General features: G+C 35.1%; 2 protein-coding genes across 2 annotated transcripts; one reads left to right on the top strand and one right to left on the bottom strand.

Annotated features, from left to right (window-relative positions):
• The first annotated feature begins 3,312 nt into the window (after window positions 1-3,312).
• LOC148197134 (tricyclene synthase EBOS, chloroplastic-like) lies at window positions 3,313-13,524 on the top strand. The gene is made up of 8 exons (XM_088093612.1): window positions 3,313-3,543; window positions 7,925-7,959; window positions 9,463-9,698; window positions 10,962-11,340; window positions 12,507-12,725; window positions 12,832-12,970; window positions 13,069-13,317; window positions 13,432-13,524. Exons 1-8 carry the CDS (start codon window positions 3,313-3,315, stop codon window positions 13,522-13,524), a joined length of 1,581 nt encoding a protein of 526 aa, XP_087949738.1.
• Window positions 13,525-14,784: 1,260 nt separating this feature from the next.
• On the bottom strand, window positions 14,785-15,894 carry LOC148197133 (uncharacterized). Its single transcript, XM_088093611.1, has one exon. The coding sequence runs from the start codon at window positions 15,892-15,894 to the stop codon at window positions 14,785-14,787; it is 1,110 nt and encodes a 369-aa protein (XP_087949737.1).
• Window positions 15,895-22,756: the final 6,862 nt, after the last annotated feature.

The following is a 22,756-nucleotide window of genomic DNA, read 5'->3' as shown; positions in this document are numbered from 1 at the left end:
ATTAACAAAGAATCAACATCGAATTGATTTGATTCATTTATCAACACTTTGGATTGCAGTGAACCAATATCCTAGAAAAAAGAAACAACACGTAAAATTATTTTAAAGATATTATTGAGAAAGAAAAAAGAGATATCTACGTATCTTCTTATATAATAAAGACCTTTTTACTGGGTCTCACTATTTTTCTTTCCCTCATATTAAGAGTGTTTTCAACACTAATGATAGTAATATCTTTTTTCTGTACTCTTAATTAATGTTTTCACATCATCGTGTCTATTTTATGTTCAGAGGAAAAAAATTATTCTATTAACTCAGTATTATCATTTAAGAAAATTATACACAATTTATAATCAATATAAGGAAATTATTCACAACTGCAAATAATCAATACAATCAATTGAACCAATCAGTACATCTCGATATCATGATAATAAAGAAGAAAAAGGAAAAAAAAATGAAAGGAAGAAGATGGAGACGTAAGAACGAAGAATACGGAGAACAAGAAACAAAGAAGAATAAGAAAAAGGATAGAGGAAAGAAAGAGAAATAAAAATAATAATTAAATAGTTAATATTTAATTTATGTGTTTAGTATAATTTAAAATTTTCATCTTTATTATTTTTAAAAATACTTTTATTAAAGAATATCTCAATATATAAAATCAGTATTGGCTATTTTATTTTGGAAAAATTATTTCTACAACCTGGATTTCGAATACAATGGTTTGAAAATGACTTTTAAGAACAAAATATAAAATTAAAATATTTATTAAAAATATAAATTAAATTATTAAATATAAAAGTGTTATAAGTTGCAAAAGGATGATATAATGGGTTTTTTAGTATGAATAATGGACATCCTCTTTTCAGAACCAATTATTGGTTGATATCTACAATTATGTCTATGTAAGTAGGGATTCAGATTCAGGTGAGGATGCACATTTAGTTCGCTGATTGGTTGATACTATGGATTGATTATATGTGGATCTCGTTCAAAGACCACGTGCCTAGAGCCTAAAATACATCTTAATTAATTATTTTTAGAATTATCTCTAAAATGATTTTTAATATTTTGGAATATAAAATTTGTTTAAAAATCATATTATCAGCTGAAAATTAAAGTTTTGATAATTATAATAAGGGTGTTTATAATATTAAAGAAATCAATCACTAAAAAAAATGAAAAGTACACCTGAAAAACACGCTAGTTTTTAGCACCATAATACTAAAAAGGAAAACGTTTATTCAACAACACCATTTTGACAACAATTTGACAATGACACATGTTGTTCTGTCATTTGTTATTTTAAATGAATTTTTAAAAAAGTTGAGATTTGTTTTCGAGAGCATTTTTGGAAGAAGGAGATTGCTGAAACCTGTTTATGCCTTCATCTCTTACGAAAATCTCTCTCTCAATCTCTTACGAAACTGTAGTCTTCATCTCTATCGATTCTCTCTCTCAATCGATTACAGGGGTCTTGTAATCAATTACCAGAGGAAAAAGGGTAATTTGTACAGAAACTTCAACTGTACTCCCCAGCTAGATGAACACTGCTCCCCAAAGTCGTTTTTGTGTCCCTATAAGTGATCTTTTCTATTTTTTTTGCATGGATGACTCACCTTGCTCATCATTGATGGTATCAAGTGCATCAAAACACAGTTTGGCCCACTCAATTGTGGATGAAACACATGTTCTTCATCATTGATGGTGTCAAGTGTATCAAAACACAGTTTCCGCCCATTCAATTGTGGAGGAAAAAACTCCTATAGGTGTTTGAACCAAGGTAGTTTAAGTTCATGACAATTTTTGCACAACTCGTAGAGGAAGAACTTATTAACTTCCGCAATCAATTTGGTTGACAACCATATTCTTAGATTACATTTCATTGTATACTGTTATGTATCTTTTCATTTCAAAACTTGTTGTTTAGTGAAATGTCATTACGTTTTTTTATTAATGTATGTGCTTTATAATATTGTTATAATTTTTCATTACTCAATACCCTTCATTATTTCATTTATATTTGTTTAATATTGAAGTATTCCAACTTGAAGTGTTCCATTAATGATCCATTCATAAAACCTTCAAAAGACAGTCATAACGAATCCAAAATATTCCTGGGGGGAATGCTTAAACCACGTTTGGGTAGCACTCTTCAACTGTCGGTACAAAAGGAGATTTTTCTACTGGTAAGCGATTACCAGCTCCCTGTAATCAATTACAACAGCATCATTCCTGTGTCAATGGTGCAGGAACTCACCTCTCAACCCAGAAACACCTTAACTTGGTCTTCCATCCACATAGGACTGACCTAACTTGAAATTTCTTGTTGTGGACACCTTCAACCATGGCCAATAAGGATAATCAATCCACACAACATTGAAAACGCACTCGTAAGGTCCCCTGGAGAGTGCTTAAGCCATGTCTGGGTAGCACTCTTCAACTTTTGGTACAAAAGGGGATTTTTCTAAAAACCATCCAAATTGCGTCTTCGAAATAATGGACTTGTACTCCTCACTCAAAATTTCATTCAAAGTAGCAATACACTTCGTTTTCAATGATGATGAACAAACAACTGCAAAAAAAAATTAATATTTGTTGGTACAAATAACCAACGTAAGTGACAACCCAAAAGCAAGACACACCAAAAAAATGACGAACAGATGCAAGACCAAAATCCACTCCCCAAAATACGAATACCAAGACACGAACCTTGTTCGAAGAACCATTGTCACCGAACGAACCCATTGCACAAAAAAGGTAACAACTTCCACCAAATCGACACCGAACGAGACAAGGGTAATCTCTAACTCAAAGAAAGAAACTCAATGTCCACAAAGACACCGAACGAGACAAATCCACATCAAACGAGACAAGCGTAATCTACAACTCAAAGAAACAAACCCAATGTCCACAGAGATTCAAAGAAAAACAATGGTGACAGGAAAGGAGGAGAGAGATGTTCAAAACAAAAGGACCCTAGAAATAGAGGAGGGAGAACACTGCTATGAAGAGAAAAGTTGAAATGAAATTCAAATCCTTAAAATGGAGAGAGAAGACAGTGATAAGGAGAGAAGATAAAGTTCAAAAACGAAGAGGACAGTTTCGGAATCCAAACTTCAACCCATTCCAAATCAGATTTTAAATTAAAAAACATTCTAATTTAACCAATTAAAAATTGACACGTGACATTGTCTATATATATATATATATATATATATATATATATATATATATATATATATATATAGACACACACACATATGAGACCATCCCAAGTGCAAAAGTTATAAGCGAGCCTTGAACAAAATGACTCTTGTGAACCCAACATTGCTCAATTCCTCTTTTACTCAACATCTCACTTTTACCAAGCCTCTGAAACCAGTAGCTCCTATTCTTCTTCAACGTAGGATAATCTTCCCTCGCTACAATGCTACTACCAAAAACGTTAATCTTTCTGAAAGAAAATCTGCAAACTACCAACCCAACCTCTGGACTTACGACTTTCTGCAGTCCTTGAAGCATGCCTACGCTATAATTGTTAAGATATGTCAAATATTCTATTAAAGGATATTAGGCAAACAAATATTGTGTTAGTTATAATTTAGATATTATTATAATTTGTGCAGATTTGTGCACCTGTCATTCCTTTAATAGATGAAGGATTATAGGATCCTTAAATGTATATATATGGTACTCTACTCTTTGAAATAATATATCAGAATTATTCTTTAAACCTTTTATTATGGTATCAAGAGCCAAACACTGATATCTTCTACAATATAGGAATCAGTGTTCTGTTTGAATATTTCTGATGGCTTTTTTCGATAAAAATCAATCGGAGAAACATGATTTTGGGACTTCCGCTGCTACCCATATGCATGAATTTAAACTCCATGGTTATCCAGATTGGCATCCAAAAGGTAAAACTACTCCCAATACCAAGGTAGAAGCTACTTCCAAGGGCCATATTTCTACTGCTGCCGGATTTGTGGCTAAGTCAGGTATATCAAACTGTGCTATTAATCTTTCTGCTATTAATCTTTCTGCTATTACGAGAGATAGTGATTGGATAATTGATTCAGGTGCTACTGATCATATGACCTGTGATCCTCATAAATTTACTAATTTTTCTCCTAATTGTTCTAAAACTGTTATTATTAATGCCAATGGGGTCTCATCTCCTATTGAAGGTGTAGGTACTATATCTCTCTCACCCTCCTTATCAATTTCTGATGTTTTATTTGTCCCTACATTGAACTGTAATCTTCTCTCTGTCAGCAAATTAACCAAATCACATTCTTGTATTGCCTCATTTTACACAACCCATTGTCTTTTTCAGAACATTCACTCCAAGGAGAAGATTGGCACTGGGAGAGAGAGGGAGGGACTCTATTATCTTGAAAATGTCTCACAACAAACCCATAAAGGAGCGTTGGCTTGTCTTGCAAATGAACACACACACGATAAAAATAAAAAGGAGATCTGGTTATGGCATAGACGATTGGGACATCCCTCTTTTGTTTATCTAAAAAAATTATTTCCATCATTATTTCATAAATGTAATATTTCTGATTTTCTTTGTGAAACTTGTGTAATGGAAAAAAGTCATCGTACTGTGTTTCCTTTAAGCAATAAAAAGACTGATTTTCCTTTTTCATTAATCCACACAGATATTTGAGGCCCTGCCCCACAATCTACACATCATGGAAAAAAATGGTTTATTAGTTTTGTTGATGATTGTACTCGAGTAACCTGGGTGTATTTGCTTAAACATAAAAGTGATGTGTGTGATGTGGTTCGTTCCTTCTATCATCTGATTGTTACACAATTTAACACATCTATTAAGGTCATTCGATCAAACAATGGAGGGGAATATTTTAAGACTGAATTAATAGAGTTCATGAACTCTAAAGGCATCTTGCATCAAACTACATGTCCTTATTCACCACAACAAAATGGAGTGGCTGAGAGGAAAAATAGACATATATTAGAGGTGACAAGATTACTTTTGATAGATGGTAATGTCCCATCTCATTTATGGGGTGAGGCTGTGAGCTCTGCCGTTTATTTAATTAATCGAACCCCTTTTAGTGTGCTTAACTTTTGAAGGCCTTTTGATGTGTTGTCTGATCATTGTATTCTTCCTCCCATAGTTAATTTACCACCTCATATTTTTGGATGTGTTATATATGTTCACTTACACCCACATCAACGTACAAAGCTTGAAGAACGAGCGATCAAATGTGTTTTTGTTGGGTATGGATCAACTCAAAAAGGTTATTGATGCACAAATTTATGATCACCAAAATATGATGTCACAAACTTGTTGAACAATCGGCAAGTATGACCGAATCGTTTCAAGTAATAAACTCGGTAAGACCAAGTATCGTTCTCCCAAAGGACTCACGGCCTAGTTTAGTTGTGTGGTTCGTTGATTAGCTAAGACTTAAGGACGAAATAATTGGATTGTATTATGCAAAAGACGAAAATAAACATGTATGCATGAGGTTTTGATCAATGGCAAAAGCAAAAGACAAACACTTTCAATGAAATATATATATGAATATGTTGTTGGGGGTCAATTTCATCTTATCCACTCTCATATATTTTAGGAATTCGACATTCAAGTCATCATTGTTAATGCCACTCTCTAAATTACCTTGTCAAGAAGGCCTATCCCCAATTACGAGTTCATACAATTCCTAGCATTCCTAGTAATTAGTTCTTTTAGCACAGGAGCTTAACGACAACCAATATAATATTGGGAGTAATTCCCCGGATCTAGACTTCCCCGTACGTTCCCATATCGACAAAGCCAATAATCATGCATTGAATGAGTTAAACAAAGCAAGCTTTGAGCAAAGAGGAAAAACCCTAACTAATGATGAAAGAAAGCATAAGTCTTAGATTAAGATGCAAGCACAAATTCCATATATGAGAGCTTCAAAAGATTACATTGATTCCCCAACAAACATACAAGGTTTAGTTCACCATATTCATGGTGAACCTAGATGAACAATAATGAAAGAATGAAGGATAAAACCCTAGAAAGGTGAAGAGGTAGCCTGAGCATCCAAGATCCTCCTTCAAAGGGGTGGAAGAGAGAGTGTTTGCTTCGTTTCTGCCAAAGATACAAACCCTAGGACGTCCTAAAGCTTATATACTATTCTAAAATTACAGAAAATATAGGCCCAAGCCCATAAGTGTGTCGCTCAGCGGTAAAGTACCGCTCAGCGGTGAGTGCGTGAGTCGTTTCTTCCCCTTAGCGGCCATTTTGCCCCTCAGCGAACCTTCCGTGAGCTCCTGAGTGCCGCTCAGCGGTAAACTGCCGCTGAGCGGTAACTTCGGCTTCTCCTTTTGCACTTTTTGATGTCTTTTCTGATTCCATCTCTCTCCTTCTTCACTTCTTTCACTAAATTCACCTTAAAACCTGCTCAAAAACACTGAAATCAAGCATAAACCTGTCCAGCTCTCTTATTTATGATAATATGAATAAAAGCATGATTTCAAGCTAGTTTCTAAGTATAAAGGTTGCTTTTAGTATCAATTTTAAGCATGAAAATAACAGTTTTTCAACTGTTATCAGTTATCGTGCTTACCATCCACCATCAAAGAAATTTTATATTTCTATGGATGTGACATTTAATGAGCATGAATTTTTTTCTGTTGATTCTCCACTTCAGGGAGGCAATGAAAGTAAAGTGCATAATCATGATGTTGGTATGTTTGATTGTGAAGATAAATTATCGTGTGAGGATCATTTTGCAGGAAGTAAGCCAATCCTAAATATGGACTCTTCTTTTATGGATAATATAGTGTCTTCTGATCATAACTGGGTTGCTTGGGAGTAAACCAGCTGATACACCAATTGAACAAAATTATAAGCTCTCTCAATGCTCAAATTCAGCAAGCATAGACAGAGGAAGATACCAAAGGCTGGTAGGAAAATTAATTTATTTGTGCCATACACGTCCAGATATCACCTATGCAGTGAATGTTGTTAGTCAATTTATGCATGACCCACGAAAGCTTCATATGGATGCTGTTGAAAGGATTTTGAGATATTTGAAGTCCGCTCCTGGAAAAGGAATTTTGTTCTCAAATCATGAAAACTTAAAGGTAGAAGGGTACACTGATGCAGATTGGGCAGGATCAAAAGATGATAGAAGATCTACCTCTGGATACTTTACTTTTGTAGGAGGGAATCTTGTAACTTGGAGGAGTAAAAAACAACCTGTAGTAGCAAGATCTAGTGCTGAAGCAGAATTCAGAGGCATGGCACTAGGTGTATGTGAACTTTTGTGAATTAAAAATGTGCTATCAGATTTGGGCTTTACACAAAATGAAGCTATGAGTTTGTACTGTGACAATACTTCGACTATAGCAATTGCTCACAATCCTGTGCAACATGATAGAACAAAGCATGTGGAGATTGATAGACATTTCATCAGAGAGAAGCTTGAAGCTGGAATAATTTCATTTCCTTTTGTAAGATCAGAATTGCAGTTGGCTGATGTTCTCACCAAAGGAGTATCAAGAAGATTGTTTAATGAGTCTCTATTCAAGTTGGGAATGTGTGATATCCATGCACCAACTTGAGTGGGGGTGTTAAGATATGTCAAATATTCTATTAAAGAATATTAGGCAATCAAATATTGTGTTAGTTATAATTTAGATATTATTATAATTTGTGCTTATTTGTGCACCTGTCATTCCTTTAATAGATGAAGGATTATAGGATCCTTAAATATATATATATATATATATATATATATGGTACTCTACTCTTTAAAGAATTATTCTTTAAACCTTTTATTAGTAATTAGTTAAAGCATCATAATTATCATATACACTGTCCCTGTTCTAAACGTTTTCTTACACACGTATACGTGATTTGTTCTTTGTATAACGTTTTCAGGATATAACATACGAGGACAGGGCCAAGATGTTGCAGGAGCACTAGTACACTAAGAGGATACTGCACCGGTTACTTTTGCTTTTAGGCACCGGTTCTACAACCGAGGCATATACCAGCGAGGTAAAAAGGGGTAGGTTTTATGCCTCGGTCGTGAACTGAGTTAAAAAGAATAGGATTTATGCCTCGGTTTTTACGTAACCGAGGCAGTAACTTGTTTTGTTTTTTTTTTAAGCTTCAGGATGTTGTTGATGTTTGTTCTTATGCATCACCCATCTTCCACTGCCATCACCCATCTTCCACTGCCACCAGCATGATTTCCCACTTTCAGAGCTACCAACACAACAACGCAATTCCACATTTTCAGTGAAACAAGAATGATTCTCCACCAGCTTCTCTTCCTCTGTTCCTAGAGGTCTCAGCTCTGCCGCCACTCAAAAACTCCAATCAAAAATCCAAAAATTGAAACTCCAATCAAAAATCCAAAAATTGAAATCGGAACCCTAGACGAATCGGAACGAGAATGACGTGCTCCCACCACCACCTGCAGAGAATCAAACTCCACCACTCTTGCAAAGCATCAATTAAACATAAAACAACCCAAACAAAATTAGAAAAAGGAGACGGAAGGAAGTTTCCTCCTTCCCTGCAAATCAGAACAAAGAGAAGAAGAACGAGAATGACCGCCCTTGCGCCCCCACTGCGTCTTCGCCGCGCCTCAATCACGCCATTGAATATCCTTCGTCGCGCCTCCATCAGAGCAGAGAAGAGGAAGGAAGGGAAACAAAAGAAAAAGGGAGAAAAGAGAAGAGCGGTGCAACTTCTATCTCTGTTTGCGAAATTTAACCCTAAACACATGTTATTACCTCGATTATTTTTTTAACCGAGGCAATAAGGGTCTACGGCCTCGGTTCTATAAAGAACCGAGGCCTATACCTTTGCGCGATAATTACAAAAATGCCACTGCACCAGTTTTAGGCATCGGTTCTTTTTGAACCGAGGCATATACCTTGCGCGATAATTACAACAATGCCACCGCACCAGTTTTAGGCATCGGTTCTTTTTGAACCGAGGCATATACCTTGCGCGATAATTACAACAATGCCACCGCACCAGTTTTAGGCATCGGTTCTTTTTGAACCGAGGCATATACCTTGCGCGATAATTACAAAAATGCCACCGCACCAGTTTTAGGCATCGGTTCTTTTTTAACCGAGGCATATACCTTGCGCGATAATTACAACAATGCCACCGCACCAGTTTTAGGCATCGGTTCTTTTTGAACCGAGGCATATACCTTGCGCGATAATTACAAAAATGCCACCGCACCAGTTTTAGGCATCGGTTCTTTTTTAACCGAGGCATATACCTTGCGCGATAATTACAACAATGCCACCGCACCAGTTTTAGGCATCGGTTCTTTTTGAACCGAGGCATATTCATTTGTGATAACTACAAAAATGCCACCGCGCTATTTTTTGCTTCGGTTATAACTTAACCGATGCCAAATGCGCGAGTTAAAATCTTGTTTTTTTACTAGTGGAGGAAGTGAGGAGAATGATAAAGGATGAAAGTTCAGACATATGGCTCAAACTTGAACTCATTAACGATGTGAAACGCTTGGGTCTGAGTTACCATTATGACAAGGAGATAAGTGAAGCCCTTCTTCGGTGTCACTCTTCTGCAAGATTCAGTGGCACACTCGTTAACAGAAGTTTGCATGAAACGTCTTTGTGCTTTAGGCTTTTCAGAGAATATGGCCATGATGTCTCAGCAGGTATAACTAACATTATATAACATTTTCTTATTATAAGCAAAATAATATTTATTTATTTTTTCCAAACAATTATTTATAATATTATTTAGTTTGTAAAATATCTGAAAACTACCATTAAACCTAACAAATAAGCATTATTTATGTTTTGCGTTGATTCCTAATAAAGAAAGAGCACTATCTATCTATATTACTTTCATCGTGTTTTAATTATTTGATAAAAAAATAGAAAAGGAAAAAAGAAAGTGGTGAGGAGGTAATTAAATGAAATTTTCAACTGTTATCTTTAGGAAAAAGAAGAGTGAACAAAAGTGGGGAGATAAAAAAATTAAATCTTTGACAAAAAAAACCAAGTACTGAGCTGTTCATGAACACCATTATAGGCCTTAACATCATAAATATATGAATTTAAACTCTGCTATACTGTCACGTGGATTTGGGGACCACCAGTTAATGCTTTCACCAGTCTCCTTAGTTACCCAACAACGGACATTTCAAATAACAGCCTAAGTGCCTCACTAAAACCAGGAACAACACATGACTAATAGACATGAATGTTAACAACTTTTTTTTCTTTTAACAATTTTTTTGATAATATATATGTCGTATATTATTGATCTATATATTTTAAGCAAGATTAATCACAAACTACTATTGTAAAAAAGTTGTAAAAACAATTGTTAAAAAACATTTTTCAATAGACAGATAAAACACAAAGTTTTATTAATATATATATATATATATATATAATTATATTTTAAACTCTTTATTGTTATTTTGAATATATTTATAAATTTAATTAGAATAGCATGTTGATACAAAAGTAATTGCAGTGTCCATGGTATATATAGTACTACGTGTTTTTTTTTATTTATTTTAAATATATTCAAAACTATACTCACATTGTCTAAAAGTTGAAGTACAATCTAAATGCACTTTATTTTCAAAGTTTCTTTACATGACAATCTTGTAGAGAAATTTCAAACTTCAGACTAGATATTTCTTCAGATTTGATAATTGATTCCAACGATTCAACGAACTTTAATTGAAATATTTTTATATTATGATAGACGTATAAATTAAATTATATTAGTATTAATGTAGTATATTCTTATTTTTATTTTATAGTTTTTGAATGTTTTTAAAATGAATGTTTTCATTCCTGTATTTTTTTTTTTTTCATTGGTATAGTTCTAAAAAACATATATCAGTAACCTTCGTGATATCTAAAATTTAGATGGCTTGGTTTGTTCTTTAATCATGCAGATATATTTGAGAGGTTTAGGGAGGAGAATGGCAATTTCAAAGAAAACCTTGTGAGTGATGCGAAGGGAATGCTGAGTCTGTATGAGGCATCGTTTCTTGGGTACGAAGGAGAGAAGATTTTGGATGAGGCCATGGTCTTCTCTAGCTTCCATCTTAGGGTTTCCCTCAACGAAGGTAAAAGCAGTAACATGCTTTTGGAACAAGCCAATCATGCATTGGAGCTTCCACTCCATCACAGAATCCAAAGGCTGGAAGCTAGGTGGTATATTGAATCTTATGCCAAAAGAACAGACTCAAATCGACTGCTGCTTGAAGCAGCAAAACTTGATTTCAATATTGTGCAGTCAACACTGCAAAATGATCTCCAAGAAATGTCAAGGTCAGTTTGTGTTGGAAAATCAGTAACTCTTTTAATTAAAAGTATGCATGCTGCAACTGTATCACACGCAACAGTGATTGGCTATCTTGAAAATAAAAATCTACCACAAACAAATTCTGGTCAACTACCCATATGAATACCCATATGAATGTTAAACGATTAATCCTGTTATTGTGCCTTTGAAAAACTACTCACGTCTTCAAAAAAGTCATGATTTATGTGATTTTCCACTTACATTGTTTAATCAATTACGTATATATATACTTTCACTATGTTTTAATTATGTGAGAAAAATTAAATACGACAAACAAAAGGAAAGTGGTGAAGTTATGAAATGAAAGTTTCAACTATTATCTCGAGGAAAGAGACGTGTGCACAAGTGGGGAGAAAGAAATATAAAACTTTATCAAAATTTAATTTTAATTAAATAGAAAGAAAAAATAAATAATATTTTCTGTTAATTAGACAATTACTCCTTAAAAAATTCGAGGTTACTGTTTTATGATAATCCTTTTCTTTTACATCTTTGGAGATACCATATTTTACATAGGAAAAAAAAACATGTGTAAGAACGTATCTAAATTTACAAGGATAAAATTTGGACACAACAACATCAGACTGAGATAAAATGCTAATTTTAGTAAATCAGTAACTACTTTTCTATTAACTAAAACTATGCATGCTGCAACTGTATCACACAAAGTGATCTCTTGAAAATAAAAATCTACAAGATAAACAAATTCTGGTCTCCCCATCATGAATATTAAACGACTAGTCTTAATATTATTGTGCCTTAAAAAACTATACATGTCTTCAGACATGATTATGTGGTTCTCCACTTATATTGTTTGATCAATTACGTATTCTTTCACTATGTTTTAATTATATGAGAAAGAAAATAGAAAAGGACAAAGAGAAGAAAAGTGGTGGGGAAGTTATTAAATGAAATTCTCAACTATTATCTCCAGGAAAGAGACGTACGTGTGCACAGAAGTGGGGAGGAAGAAAAAATAAAAGGTTAATTAAACAGAATGAAAAAGGAAATAATATTATGTCAACTAGAGAATTATTCCCTTAAAAGAAATAGAAGGTTACTGTTTTATTATGATCCTTTTCTATTACATCTTTGGAGATATCTTATTTTTCTTTAACACTTTGTGATGAAGGTGGTGGAGGGGAATGGGACTGGCCTCAAAGTTAAGCTTCAGCCGAGACAGACTTATGGAATGTTTCTTTTGGACTGTTGGAATGGTCTTCGAGCCTCAGTTCAGTGATCTCCGTAAAGGCTTAACAAAAGTTACTTCCTTAATAACTACAATCGATGACGTTTATGATGTCTATGGCACCTTAGACGAATTAGAACTTTTCACTGCAGCTGTGGAAAGGTAGCTTACGTAAAAAAAAAGAAAAAAACTTCAATCACGAGCATGAAAAAAACTGCTGAAATTATTAATCAGTGCACTAATTAGAATTTTTTTTTTCTTGTTTCAGTTGGGATGTTAAAGCAGTTCAAGTTCTCCCTGATTACATGAAGATATGTTTTCTGGCACTGTACAACACTGTCAACGAATTTGCCTATGATGCCCTTAAGGAACATGGACAAGATATTTTACCCTACCTCACCAAAGCAGTGCGTTAATTCATAAATTATAGCAACTATTTCTTATATTATGCATACATGTTAGTGCATTATTGAGATTATTTTTGTTTTTTAATTAAATTACACAGTGGTCTGATATGTTGAAAGCATTCCTACAAGAAGCCAAATGGAGTCGCGACAGACACTTGCCAAGATTCGAGGATTACATCAGCAATGCATGGGTCTCAGTCTCCGGGGTGGTTATACTCACCCATGCTTATTTCTTACTAAACCAAAGCATTACAAAAGAGGCACTTCAATCCTTGCACAATTACCACTCCCTGTTACAGAAACCATCCCTTATTTTTCGACTTTGCAATGATCTGGGCACATCAAAGGTAAATTTGATTCCATACATGACCATGTTTTTTTTTTTTTTTGTGACATTTTTACATCATTAAAACAACAGCCTAAAACATAAAAGTAATTGGTCTCGGGTTGTAATTTTGCAGGCAGAGTTAGAGAGAGGTGAAGCAGCAAGCTCCATTGTATGTTTCATGAGAGAAAGTGGTGCTAGTGAAGAGGGTGCTTACAAAATAAATTAGTTTGTATATGGAGGGTTCGTTATCTTTGTATCATCTGGTTATTTTCAAGTTAAATTGCTAAAACATTTTCTTGATTATAATAAAATAATTTTGTAATTTCCTGTAACACATTGTTTTTGCTGAAAGGGGAAGAGAAAAACTCCTGCTCCTCCTGTTTGATAATGTTCCACCTTTGCCGATCGGTTCTCCTTGTTCCTGTCTTACCGCCTGGATTTTCCTCTCTCACTGTCAAATGGGGGTGGCTTGCTGGAAACATTTCGACGCTCAAATCAGAATTTATCTCCGCAAGTCTAGTCTAAATTAGAAAATCAGAGAGCTCACCTTCATAATCAATTGTTATTTATAGGGTTTCAATGAATATCATCCATTAATTTACCTCTTAATGACGATCAATGTTAACCTTAACTGTTCCACAGTGACCGTTATATCATTAATTATGCATTCATTGACATTCAAAGGTTGTCTCCAGTAAACAGCTGGAGAGTTCACGAATATTATCCTGGCGTCTGACCGGGAATTATCTGCTTCCATTGCCCCTTGCATACCCAGTCGGTCTAATTAACACTTTCATCGTCCTTGGACGATCGGTCTAGCTTACTCGGTAGTGACTCAAACATGTCCGGTCGGTCTAACCTATTCGGTGATGAAGACCATTTTATCACTGTCTGAGGGATACATAGGAATTTGATTGTATCCCAAGTATGCATCCAGGAAGCTTAACACTTGGAACCCCGATGCCCCATCCACTAACGCATCAATACTTGGTAGTGGATAAAAGTCCTTGGGGCAAGCTTTGTTTAGATCCGTGGAGTCCGTGCACATTCTCCACTGATCGCTCGACTTTTTTACCATCACAACGTTCACCAACCATGTTGTATATTTGATCTCACGGATGAAGTTTGCTTCCAAAAATTTCTTTACCTTACCTGCCACCGTGAGTCTCTTTTCTTCCCCCAATCTCCTCTTCTTCTAAACCACCGGTCGGGCTTCCTTAAATAATGCCAGCTTATGCGACATAATCCTTTGGTGAATTCCTGGCATATCGACTGCAGTCCAGGAAAATAAATCCTTGTTTTTCTTCAACTCCACTCCTATTGACCTGACTTGTTCCTCCGTTAACTCACTTCCAATGGTAGTAACTTGTTCCTCCTTATGCCTGAGGCTAAAAGGCTTTGTTTCTCCCATTGGTTCCATCTGGTCGTCAGTATTAGTTCTTGGATCCAGATCTGCCATGGCTACCTTCGAGCGTCTTCTCCTCTGTCAATTTTGTTGGTCGGATGAGGATGGTTGAACCTTAAGCCCTGCTACGTAACATTCTCTAGTGATCCTTTGATCTGACTGAACGGTGCAAATGGTCCCACTATCTGATGGAAACTTAAGTGTGAGGTGAGGTGTGGAAACAATCACCCCGAATGCGTTTAAGTAAGGTCGGCCCAACAACACATTGTAGGATGTGTTCGCTTCTACTAGCAAAAACCTGGTCTTCAGCTCCTTATTCCGCTTGGTCCCTAAGAAAGTTCTTAGATCCACGTATTCTCTTGTATCCACCCTTTTTCCCGAAAATCCTACTATCTGCTCGTTATACGAAGTTATCAGATTCTCGGATAAATCCATCTGCTGGAATGTCTTCCAGTAAAGGATATTAATAGAGCTTCCTTGATCTATCAACACCTTTCCTACGCTGTACCGTGCAATAATGGATGTTATTACCATCGGATCGTCTTGATCAGGATCAGGAGCATGAAAATCTTCATCGTTGAACGTGATTGACAGCATTGAGCACTTCCTCACATCTACCCGATGAACACTTTTTAACTCCCTCAGGTTTCTCTCCCTGGTCGACGCCGATGACCCTCCAACAAAACCTCCATAAATAGTGTTTATTGTACCACACAATGATCGGTCATGGCTGCGACTTCTACTTCGCCTACGATCTGGGCGTCTATCATCTCTTCTATCACTTTGTTTCATCCTAGTCCTCCTAGGTGGACTTCTCGTCCTCCGTTCCACCTTAACAAACTTTCTCAGGTGACCCGCTCGGATTAGCTCCTCCACTTTATCTCTCAACACCGTGTAGTCTTCGGTGGTATGTCCTATGTTTAGATGATAGGTACAATGTTTAGTCCCGTCGGCTTTGGGTGATGACCGAGAAGGTCTTAAATGAATAAGATCTGCACTTAGGGCTTCTTCCAAGACTCTAGCCCTTAGCATGTTTAACGGGGTATACTTTTCGAATCTAGCCCCTTTCGAGCCATCTCTGTACTTTTGGCCTTTTGGCCGTTCACTAGGCACAAACAACTTCTTGCCTTTCTTCTTCTCTTGCCCTGAAGTTGAGCTCTGCTCTTGTTGTCGCCTCTGAACAACACTCATCTCCTCTATTATGATGAACTGTGCTGCTCTCTCTTGCAACTCATTCAGGGTTAATGGGGCTCTGCAAACAGATTATCGGTGAAAGGGGAAGGCCTCAACGCGGTGGCCAGAGTGCTAATTGTGAATTTATTGCCTACTCCCCTTACTTTCCGAGCGGTCTTATTGAACCGGTCCATGAAATCTCTGAGGCTCTCTTCCTTCTCTTGCTTAATATTCGTCAACTCCAAGGTACGTCAAATTGGGAGCTTTACTAGCATAGAACTTTCGTTCAAACATGTCCCTCAAGGTAGCAAAATCGTTGGTTGTTCGAGGTCTAAGTGAATGGAACCATGCTAATGCTTCTCCCTTTATTGATAAGGAAAAAACTCTGCACCACACATTTTCGTTGGGGGAGTAGATGGTCATAGCATCAACGAAGGACCTCAAGTGCTCCTCCGGATCACCTGATCCATCATACTTCTCCAAGACTGGGAATGCTTTTTCTGGAATTTATTCCTCCATGACCACCGCTGTGAACGAATGAAGTGCCCTCGCTCGGCTGCCTGGGACTGGATGATTTGTGGTCCGACGCGAGCCAGCCTTGCTATGATCCTCCCCTTGATGGCGGGCCTGACCCTCACCATGGTGATGACTGTCATTGGTAGGATCTGTGTCTTCTTCCGAGTCCGGCTTCGTTTCCAACATTTCCACGATAGGTGGTGCTGCAGCGCGCGGAAGATTGTCGATTGGCTTGCGCCCCCCTAACCGCATCACGCTCGCCCCTAAGGGTTTCAATCTCTGCCTGCATTGCCTCCATCCTTCTTCTCTTCTCCTGCATAAATGCTGTCGGGTCCTGTTCCATCCTTATGGCTTCAATAGGATATCTTTAAAGATCCTCGGGCCCCACGGTGGGCGCCAAAATGTTTCTGCTAAAAGGGAACGAGGAAAACTCCTGCTCCTCTCGCTTTAGAATGCTCCACCTCCGCCGATTGGTCATCCTTGCTCCTGTCTTACCGCTTGGATCTTCCTCTCTCACTGCCAAAATGAGGTGGCCTGCAGGAAACACTCCGACGCTCAAGTCAGAATTTATCTCCGCAAGTCTAGTCTAAATTAAAAAATCAGAGAGCTCACCTTTGTGCGTCCGACCGAGAATGATCCGCTTCCATCGCCCCCTGCATACTCGGTAGGTCTAATTAACACTTCCATCGTCCTTGAACGATCGATCTAACTTACTCGGTAGTGACTCAAGCATGTCCGATCGGTCTAACCTACTCGGCAGTAACACATTTTTTCTTCATCTAATATAGTAAAGGTGTGATTAATGCAATATAAAATTACATAAATTGAAACAATTGTTTTCAACTGAATACTCCAAAATAATGTAATGATTTCACAATTAGAAAGAAATGTATTGGAGGTAATAGATGCGTGATATGGTAATATTGGACAATATTAATTAATAATAACAAATGTTATACGTTATTCTTTTATTACGGTTAACATTAAGACCTTCTAAATAAAGAAGATAACAATAATCATTGATGATTATATTAATTATAATAATTGACAATATTAAAAGGTAATATCATATTTGTACAAATATATACAAATTAAGGAATTTTATTTTTAATTCTTTTTTGAAATTTATGGGTGAGAAAGTTAATGTTTGTCTCTCAGTTGGTTGAGTCATGTATAAGTTAATGTTTTGATCAAATAACAACAACTTGATCAGCTTATGGAATATAAGTTGTAATAATTTTGTTCTGCAACCTGATCTTTGGTATAATAAGCAGATAAGTTATTTTTAAGACTTTATATTCAAACTCTGTACTTGATCTTGAAACTACATTTTTCTTAATGACAAATGTTTCACCAAGAAAGATATATTTACACTTATAACCCATTTGGCATCTGAAAACCTTGTTAAGTCTAAGTCAACCGGTGATTTAATGTGTAAAAAATGGTGAATGATATCTTAAAGAGGCCTAAGTATTTTTTTTATACATTGCTAGTGATTTATAGTAGGAGAGATCATGAATTAGGTGTACACTTTACTATTTTTCTCTTAAATAAATAACTCAGATTTTTATTTATTTTTTTGTATTTCTATTACTTTTGCAGAGATAGTTTGTACGCTCTTTTAGAGTTAAAGGCTTTGAGAAAACATTTTATGAACAATTCTTTTATAATAATTCTTACTTATAAATCTTAATTCTCTTAGTAAGTGATTGGATCATCAGAAAATCTTTGTAAGTGAAATCTTTCTCCTTAGAACAACAAAAAGGTTCTTACAATAAAAATATAACAATCAAATTATTGTTAATATCTTGTTAGTATCTAAAAATTTACGCTCAAAATTCAAGTAAAAATACATGTGTTTGTAATATACAATGGACCGTTTTTTTTCATGTTGGAGGACAAATATCACATTAACATATAATGGATAGTTTTTATTTTGTCTTACATGACAAATATCACGTTAACATATAATGCGATGAAGAATTAAAGGAAAAAAATATTAACAAGATTAAAAAAAACATAGGTTGTTTTATTTTACAATGTGAATATGCGATTGGTTGGTTAGAGTAGAGGTAAGAAGGACAATTGAGAAGTACTTAATCTTTGCTTGATGGACCACTTATTTCTTATTCACTTCACAAAAGGAGAAGATTCTAACATTTTTGAGATTGTATCCATCTTCACTATCGAAGTTTCTAAAGCTTTGGAACTTAAAAAATCTATTTCCAAAAAATCTAGTAATAATAAATTTATACAATGATAACCTCTTGTGTGGTAACATTTAAAGAAAGCATTTTAGTTCTTTGAATTTCTTTTTTATCAACAATCACACAAAAGTTCATCATTGGCATATGCATAAAGAAACACACACAAAGATACAAATAAATTAATACAAAATATATGTCCAAAATTCATCATCTCCAATCACTAGTACAATATTGGCTTTTAAACTCGCACATTATACTTCATTTGACACCAAACCGCTGTCTATGACAAGGCGGTGGCAAATTTGTAATAAAGTCGATCTTATATAACTCGGTTGCACGCTGAACCGGTGCAAAAGCCAGATACAACCTCGGTTGCACACAAAACCGAAGCATAATCGGTGCCTAAAAGCTGATAGCTTCATAAAAAAGTGAGATACGAGTTCAGAATTTGGACTAACAATTACGAAAAGGTGATACTACCTCGGTTGCCTGCAGACCCGAGGCCGAAAGCCTAAGCTAACACCTCGGTCAACTTAGACCCGAGGCATAAAGCCTGAACAAAACAATGTTCGGCTTCGGTTGCTTCCTAACCGAAGCATATAGGCTTCAAAATTCTCAGAGTTGGTTCATTTCTTCTCACGCTCCGGTTCTGCTTCTTCTTGTTTCTCTTCGTGCTGCCACTGCTGTTCATTTCTTCGTTGCTTCTTCGGCTCTTCTTCTTCGAGTTTCTGCTTCGTCCTTGCCGCCACCACCGTTGTTCTCCCCAAGGGCTGCCTCCACCAACGTCGTCGTTGCGAGTCCTTCGTCGGTGTCGTTCGCTTCATCCTTCATCGCTGCCGCTCTCACCTTTGTAGTTGTTGTTGTCATCGCCCACTGTCATCGTCGTTGGTGCCACCAGAATCGCGCCATGGAACCCTAAATCAGAATCCCAATTGGTCGTTGTTCAATCGAATCAGATGCACGAGTGGGTCGCTCATCGTCTCCTCGGCCACCATCGTCCATCGTCTCCTCGGCCAACCATCGCCCATCGCGCCATGGAACCCTAAATCAGAAAATCCCAATTGGTCGCCCATCGTCTCCTCGGCCACCATCGCGCGCAACAACGAGTGGGTCACCTCCGCCTCCGCCTCGGCCACCATCGCGCGTTTCTCCCCCAACGGCGAGTGGGTCGCCTCTGCCTCCGCTACCATCGCGCGTTTCTCCCCCAACAGTGAGTGGGTCGACTCCGCCACAGCCACCATCGAGCGTTTCTCCCCCAACGGCGAGTGGGTCGCCTCCGCCTCGGCCACCATCATGCGTTTCTCCCCCAACGACGAGTGGGTCGCCTCCGCCGATGCCTCCGATACCTCCGATACCGTCAGGATCTGGGGCACGCCGATGCCTCCGAAGCTTCTCTTTTGTGTATGATGTTGTATACTGTGCAATGAAGGTGCGAGTATTGTGTATTGCTTTGTTGTGTATTACTTTGTTGTGTATTGCTTTGTGATGTATGTTGGAATTTCTGAAATGTTGCTGTGTGTTGTTCTTCTTCCTGTGCGATGAAACAGGCTCTGGATTGGTTGAGGATAGCCATCTACCAGCTCTGGGTTGGTCGAGGATGGTTGAAAAAATTAAAAAAAAAAACACGTTACTGCCTCAGTTACTTAAAAACCGAGGCATAATCTTATTTATTTTTACTCAGTTCATAACCGAGGCATAAAACTTACCATTTTTTACCTCGTCAGTATATGCACCGGTTATAGAACCGGTGCCTATAAACAAATTTAACCGGTACGATTTCGTTTTACTACTCTCGTCAACGTGTTCCTACTCTTATCATTAATAAAATAATTTATATTTCATGAGATTTTTCTTGTATATTTGTCATTAAATTTTGTAAGAATTTTTTTGTACTATTTGTCTTAAGAACTTTTGTTGGTATATAATTCCTTTACAGATAATTATTTTTTATTACATTATAAATTTGCAAGTATTTCTTATAAAATTTTCTGTAAAAAATATTGTACAGAATATTTACAAAAGAAATTGATATCAATTTTGCAAATTATTATTCATAACAAAATTTATAAATATTTTTAAGAAAAATTTTGAAAATTGACAGAAAATGTGTTTTTTTAAACAGTGTAATATCCAACTCTTTTGTGGATAATTACGAGATAATAGAATTGGAAATATTGTTGAGGAGTTATTCTTCCATTAACAACAAAATCTTTGAACAAGTTGTATAAAGATATCAAATACTTGTAACTTTTTTAAGTATCAGGTTTTTCTACTTCCACAATCATCAGCAACCACCACACATTTTTGGTTCGGTTAAAATGGAAAAGAAAGAAAGAAAAATCAAAAGTTAAATTGTTTATATTGAACAAAAGAGAGTGGAGTTTATAGTTTATTTATTGATGTAATAATATATATATATATATATATATATATATATATATATATATATATATTATAAATATATTTAAAAAATAATTTGTAAAATATATTTCAATAATATTTTAATAAAAATTTAAAAATATAAATCAGGGTTAAAATAATTTTTAAATTAAAATAAACAATTATTATAAAATTTTAATAAATAAAACATGTTGTATTTCTAAATAAAAATATATTAAATAAATTAGCTTATGAAATATCAAAATTTAATTAATTACTCCGATATTTATTATTTTAATATTTTCAACTATTTGTTATATATTATAATATAAAACATAACTATCAATAAAGTATTATTTTACTTTAATTATTTATTTCTATAATATAAAAAAGTATATTGAGTTAATAGTGTGAGATTCTTCCACAAGCAGTTTTACTCATGCATTATAGTAATATTTAATTATTCTTTTATCCATCGACTAGTGTTGTAATTGACTGTCAGTACTCTTCTACGACATGTGTAAGTGTAAGTGTATACATGTGACACAATTTTAAATATCTATAAATTATTTAAATTTTTAAAAAAATTAAAAAAATAAAATTATAAAAAATATATATAATTAGAGATATTAATATATACAAAATTAATTTTAATTATTGAAATTAAAAATGTTATAAATAATATTGTGTAAATAAGTTTTTTATTATAAGTAATTATTTAAATTTTAAAAAATAGTTGATAAAAAATAAATATTTTTTTTTTATAATAAGTAAATATTTGAAGTAAAAAAATATTTACTAAAATGATAAAATTAAAAAAAAAATATTATGAATTATTTTTTTTAAACAGTAGTAATTAAGAGCGTAAAACTGAAAAAACTAAATAAAACATCAAATATATGTATCTCTTTATCTATAGAACCAGAGATAATGGAATATAAAAATCTATTTTTCTTATATAGATTTAAACAATAATTATGATATTATCTTAAGAAATAAAGTATAAGTTTAACTTAGTTTCATAAAATTAATTTATAAAATAAAATTTGTATTTATATATTTTAAATTAATTTCATTTATAATTTATATAAAACTTTTAGCAAATACTACTGGCTAGAGAGAGAAATCAAATATAAATCACATATGTATATCATAAATTATACTTTATACTTATTGTATGTCGAATGATTGCAAATTTGATGATATTAAAATGGTAACTCATGTATATAAATAAGATTGTTATAAATAGGATTAATGGTTTGTTTTTACGTAATTCTTCTATTTTTTTTATCTCAATTAATCTTGTCATTAATTGAACTGGATAACATTAAATTTGGTGTATCTTGACATGGTGAGTGTACAATTGTTAAGCACGTGACACAAAATACTTTTGATGTGTAAAGTAGAAATGAAAAAGAATTGAGATTTCATTAAATTTCTAAATCAATAAATAAATAAAAGAAAAGAAAATAGAAACAAAATAAGCAAAAAGATCCAAGCGCAAATCTTGTTTCTCATCCCCTTCCTTAGTAGATCTACATGGCCATCGCTAAGGCCATCAAGTTTCCAGTCAGTTGCCACCCTTGCCACCGATCAGAGTAAGACTGTCGACGACCTTACCCACGTCGGAAGCGTCGTGATTCTTCGTGGTAACTCAATTTCTCCATCATCCGCGACACACACGAAGAGCCACCGTGACACCATGGATCTCACGCTTGTACCGTTGACACCACCTTGATCATATGTTCTTGATTCTTCTTCAACTTCTTCTTTGTATA

Source organism: Vigna umbellata, chromosome 6, assembly GCF_029865625.1.
Source record: "Vigna umbellata cultivar VRB3 chromosome 6, Vumbellata_1.0, whole genome shotgun sequence".
Taxonomy (NCBI): Eukaryota; Viridiplantae; Streptophyta; class Magnoliopsida; order Fabales; family Fabaceae; genus Vigna; species Vigna umbellata.
This window is presented reverse-complemented; position numbering and strand designations above follow the sequence as displayed.

What these genes read in the sequence shown, in the direction of transcription:
- LOC148197134 (XM_088093612.1), top strand. Translation starts at nt 3,313, where the DNA reads ATGACTCTTGTGAACCCAACATTGCTCAATTCCTCTTTTACTCAACAT. An exon ending in AGCATGCCTACGCTATAATT is followed by an intron (nt 3,544 to 7,924) that starts GTTAAGATATGT and finishes TAACGTTTTCAG; the next exon opens with GATATAACATACGAGGACAG. An exon ending in TGGCCATGATGTCTCAGCAG is followed by an intron (nt 9,699 to 10,961) that starts GTATAACTAACA and finishes TTAATCATGCAG; the next exon opens with ATATATTTGAGAGGTTTAGG.
- LOC148197133 (XM_088093611.1), bottom strand. Translation starts at nt 15,894, where the DNA reads ATGAGTGTTGTTCAGAGGCGACAACAAGAGCAGAGCTCAACTTCAGGG.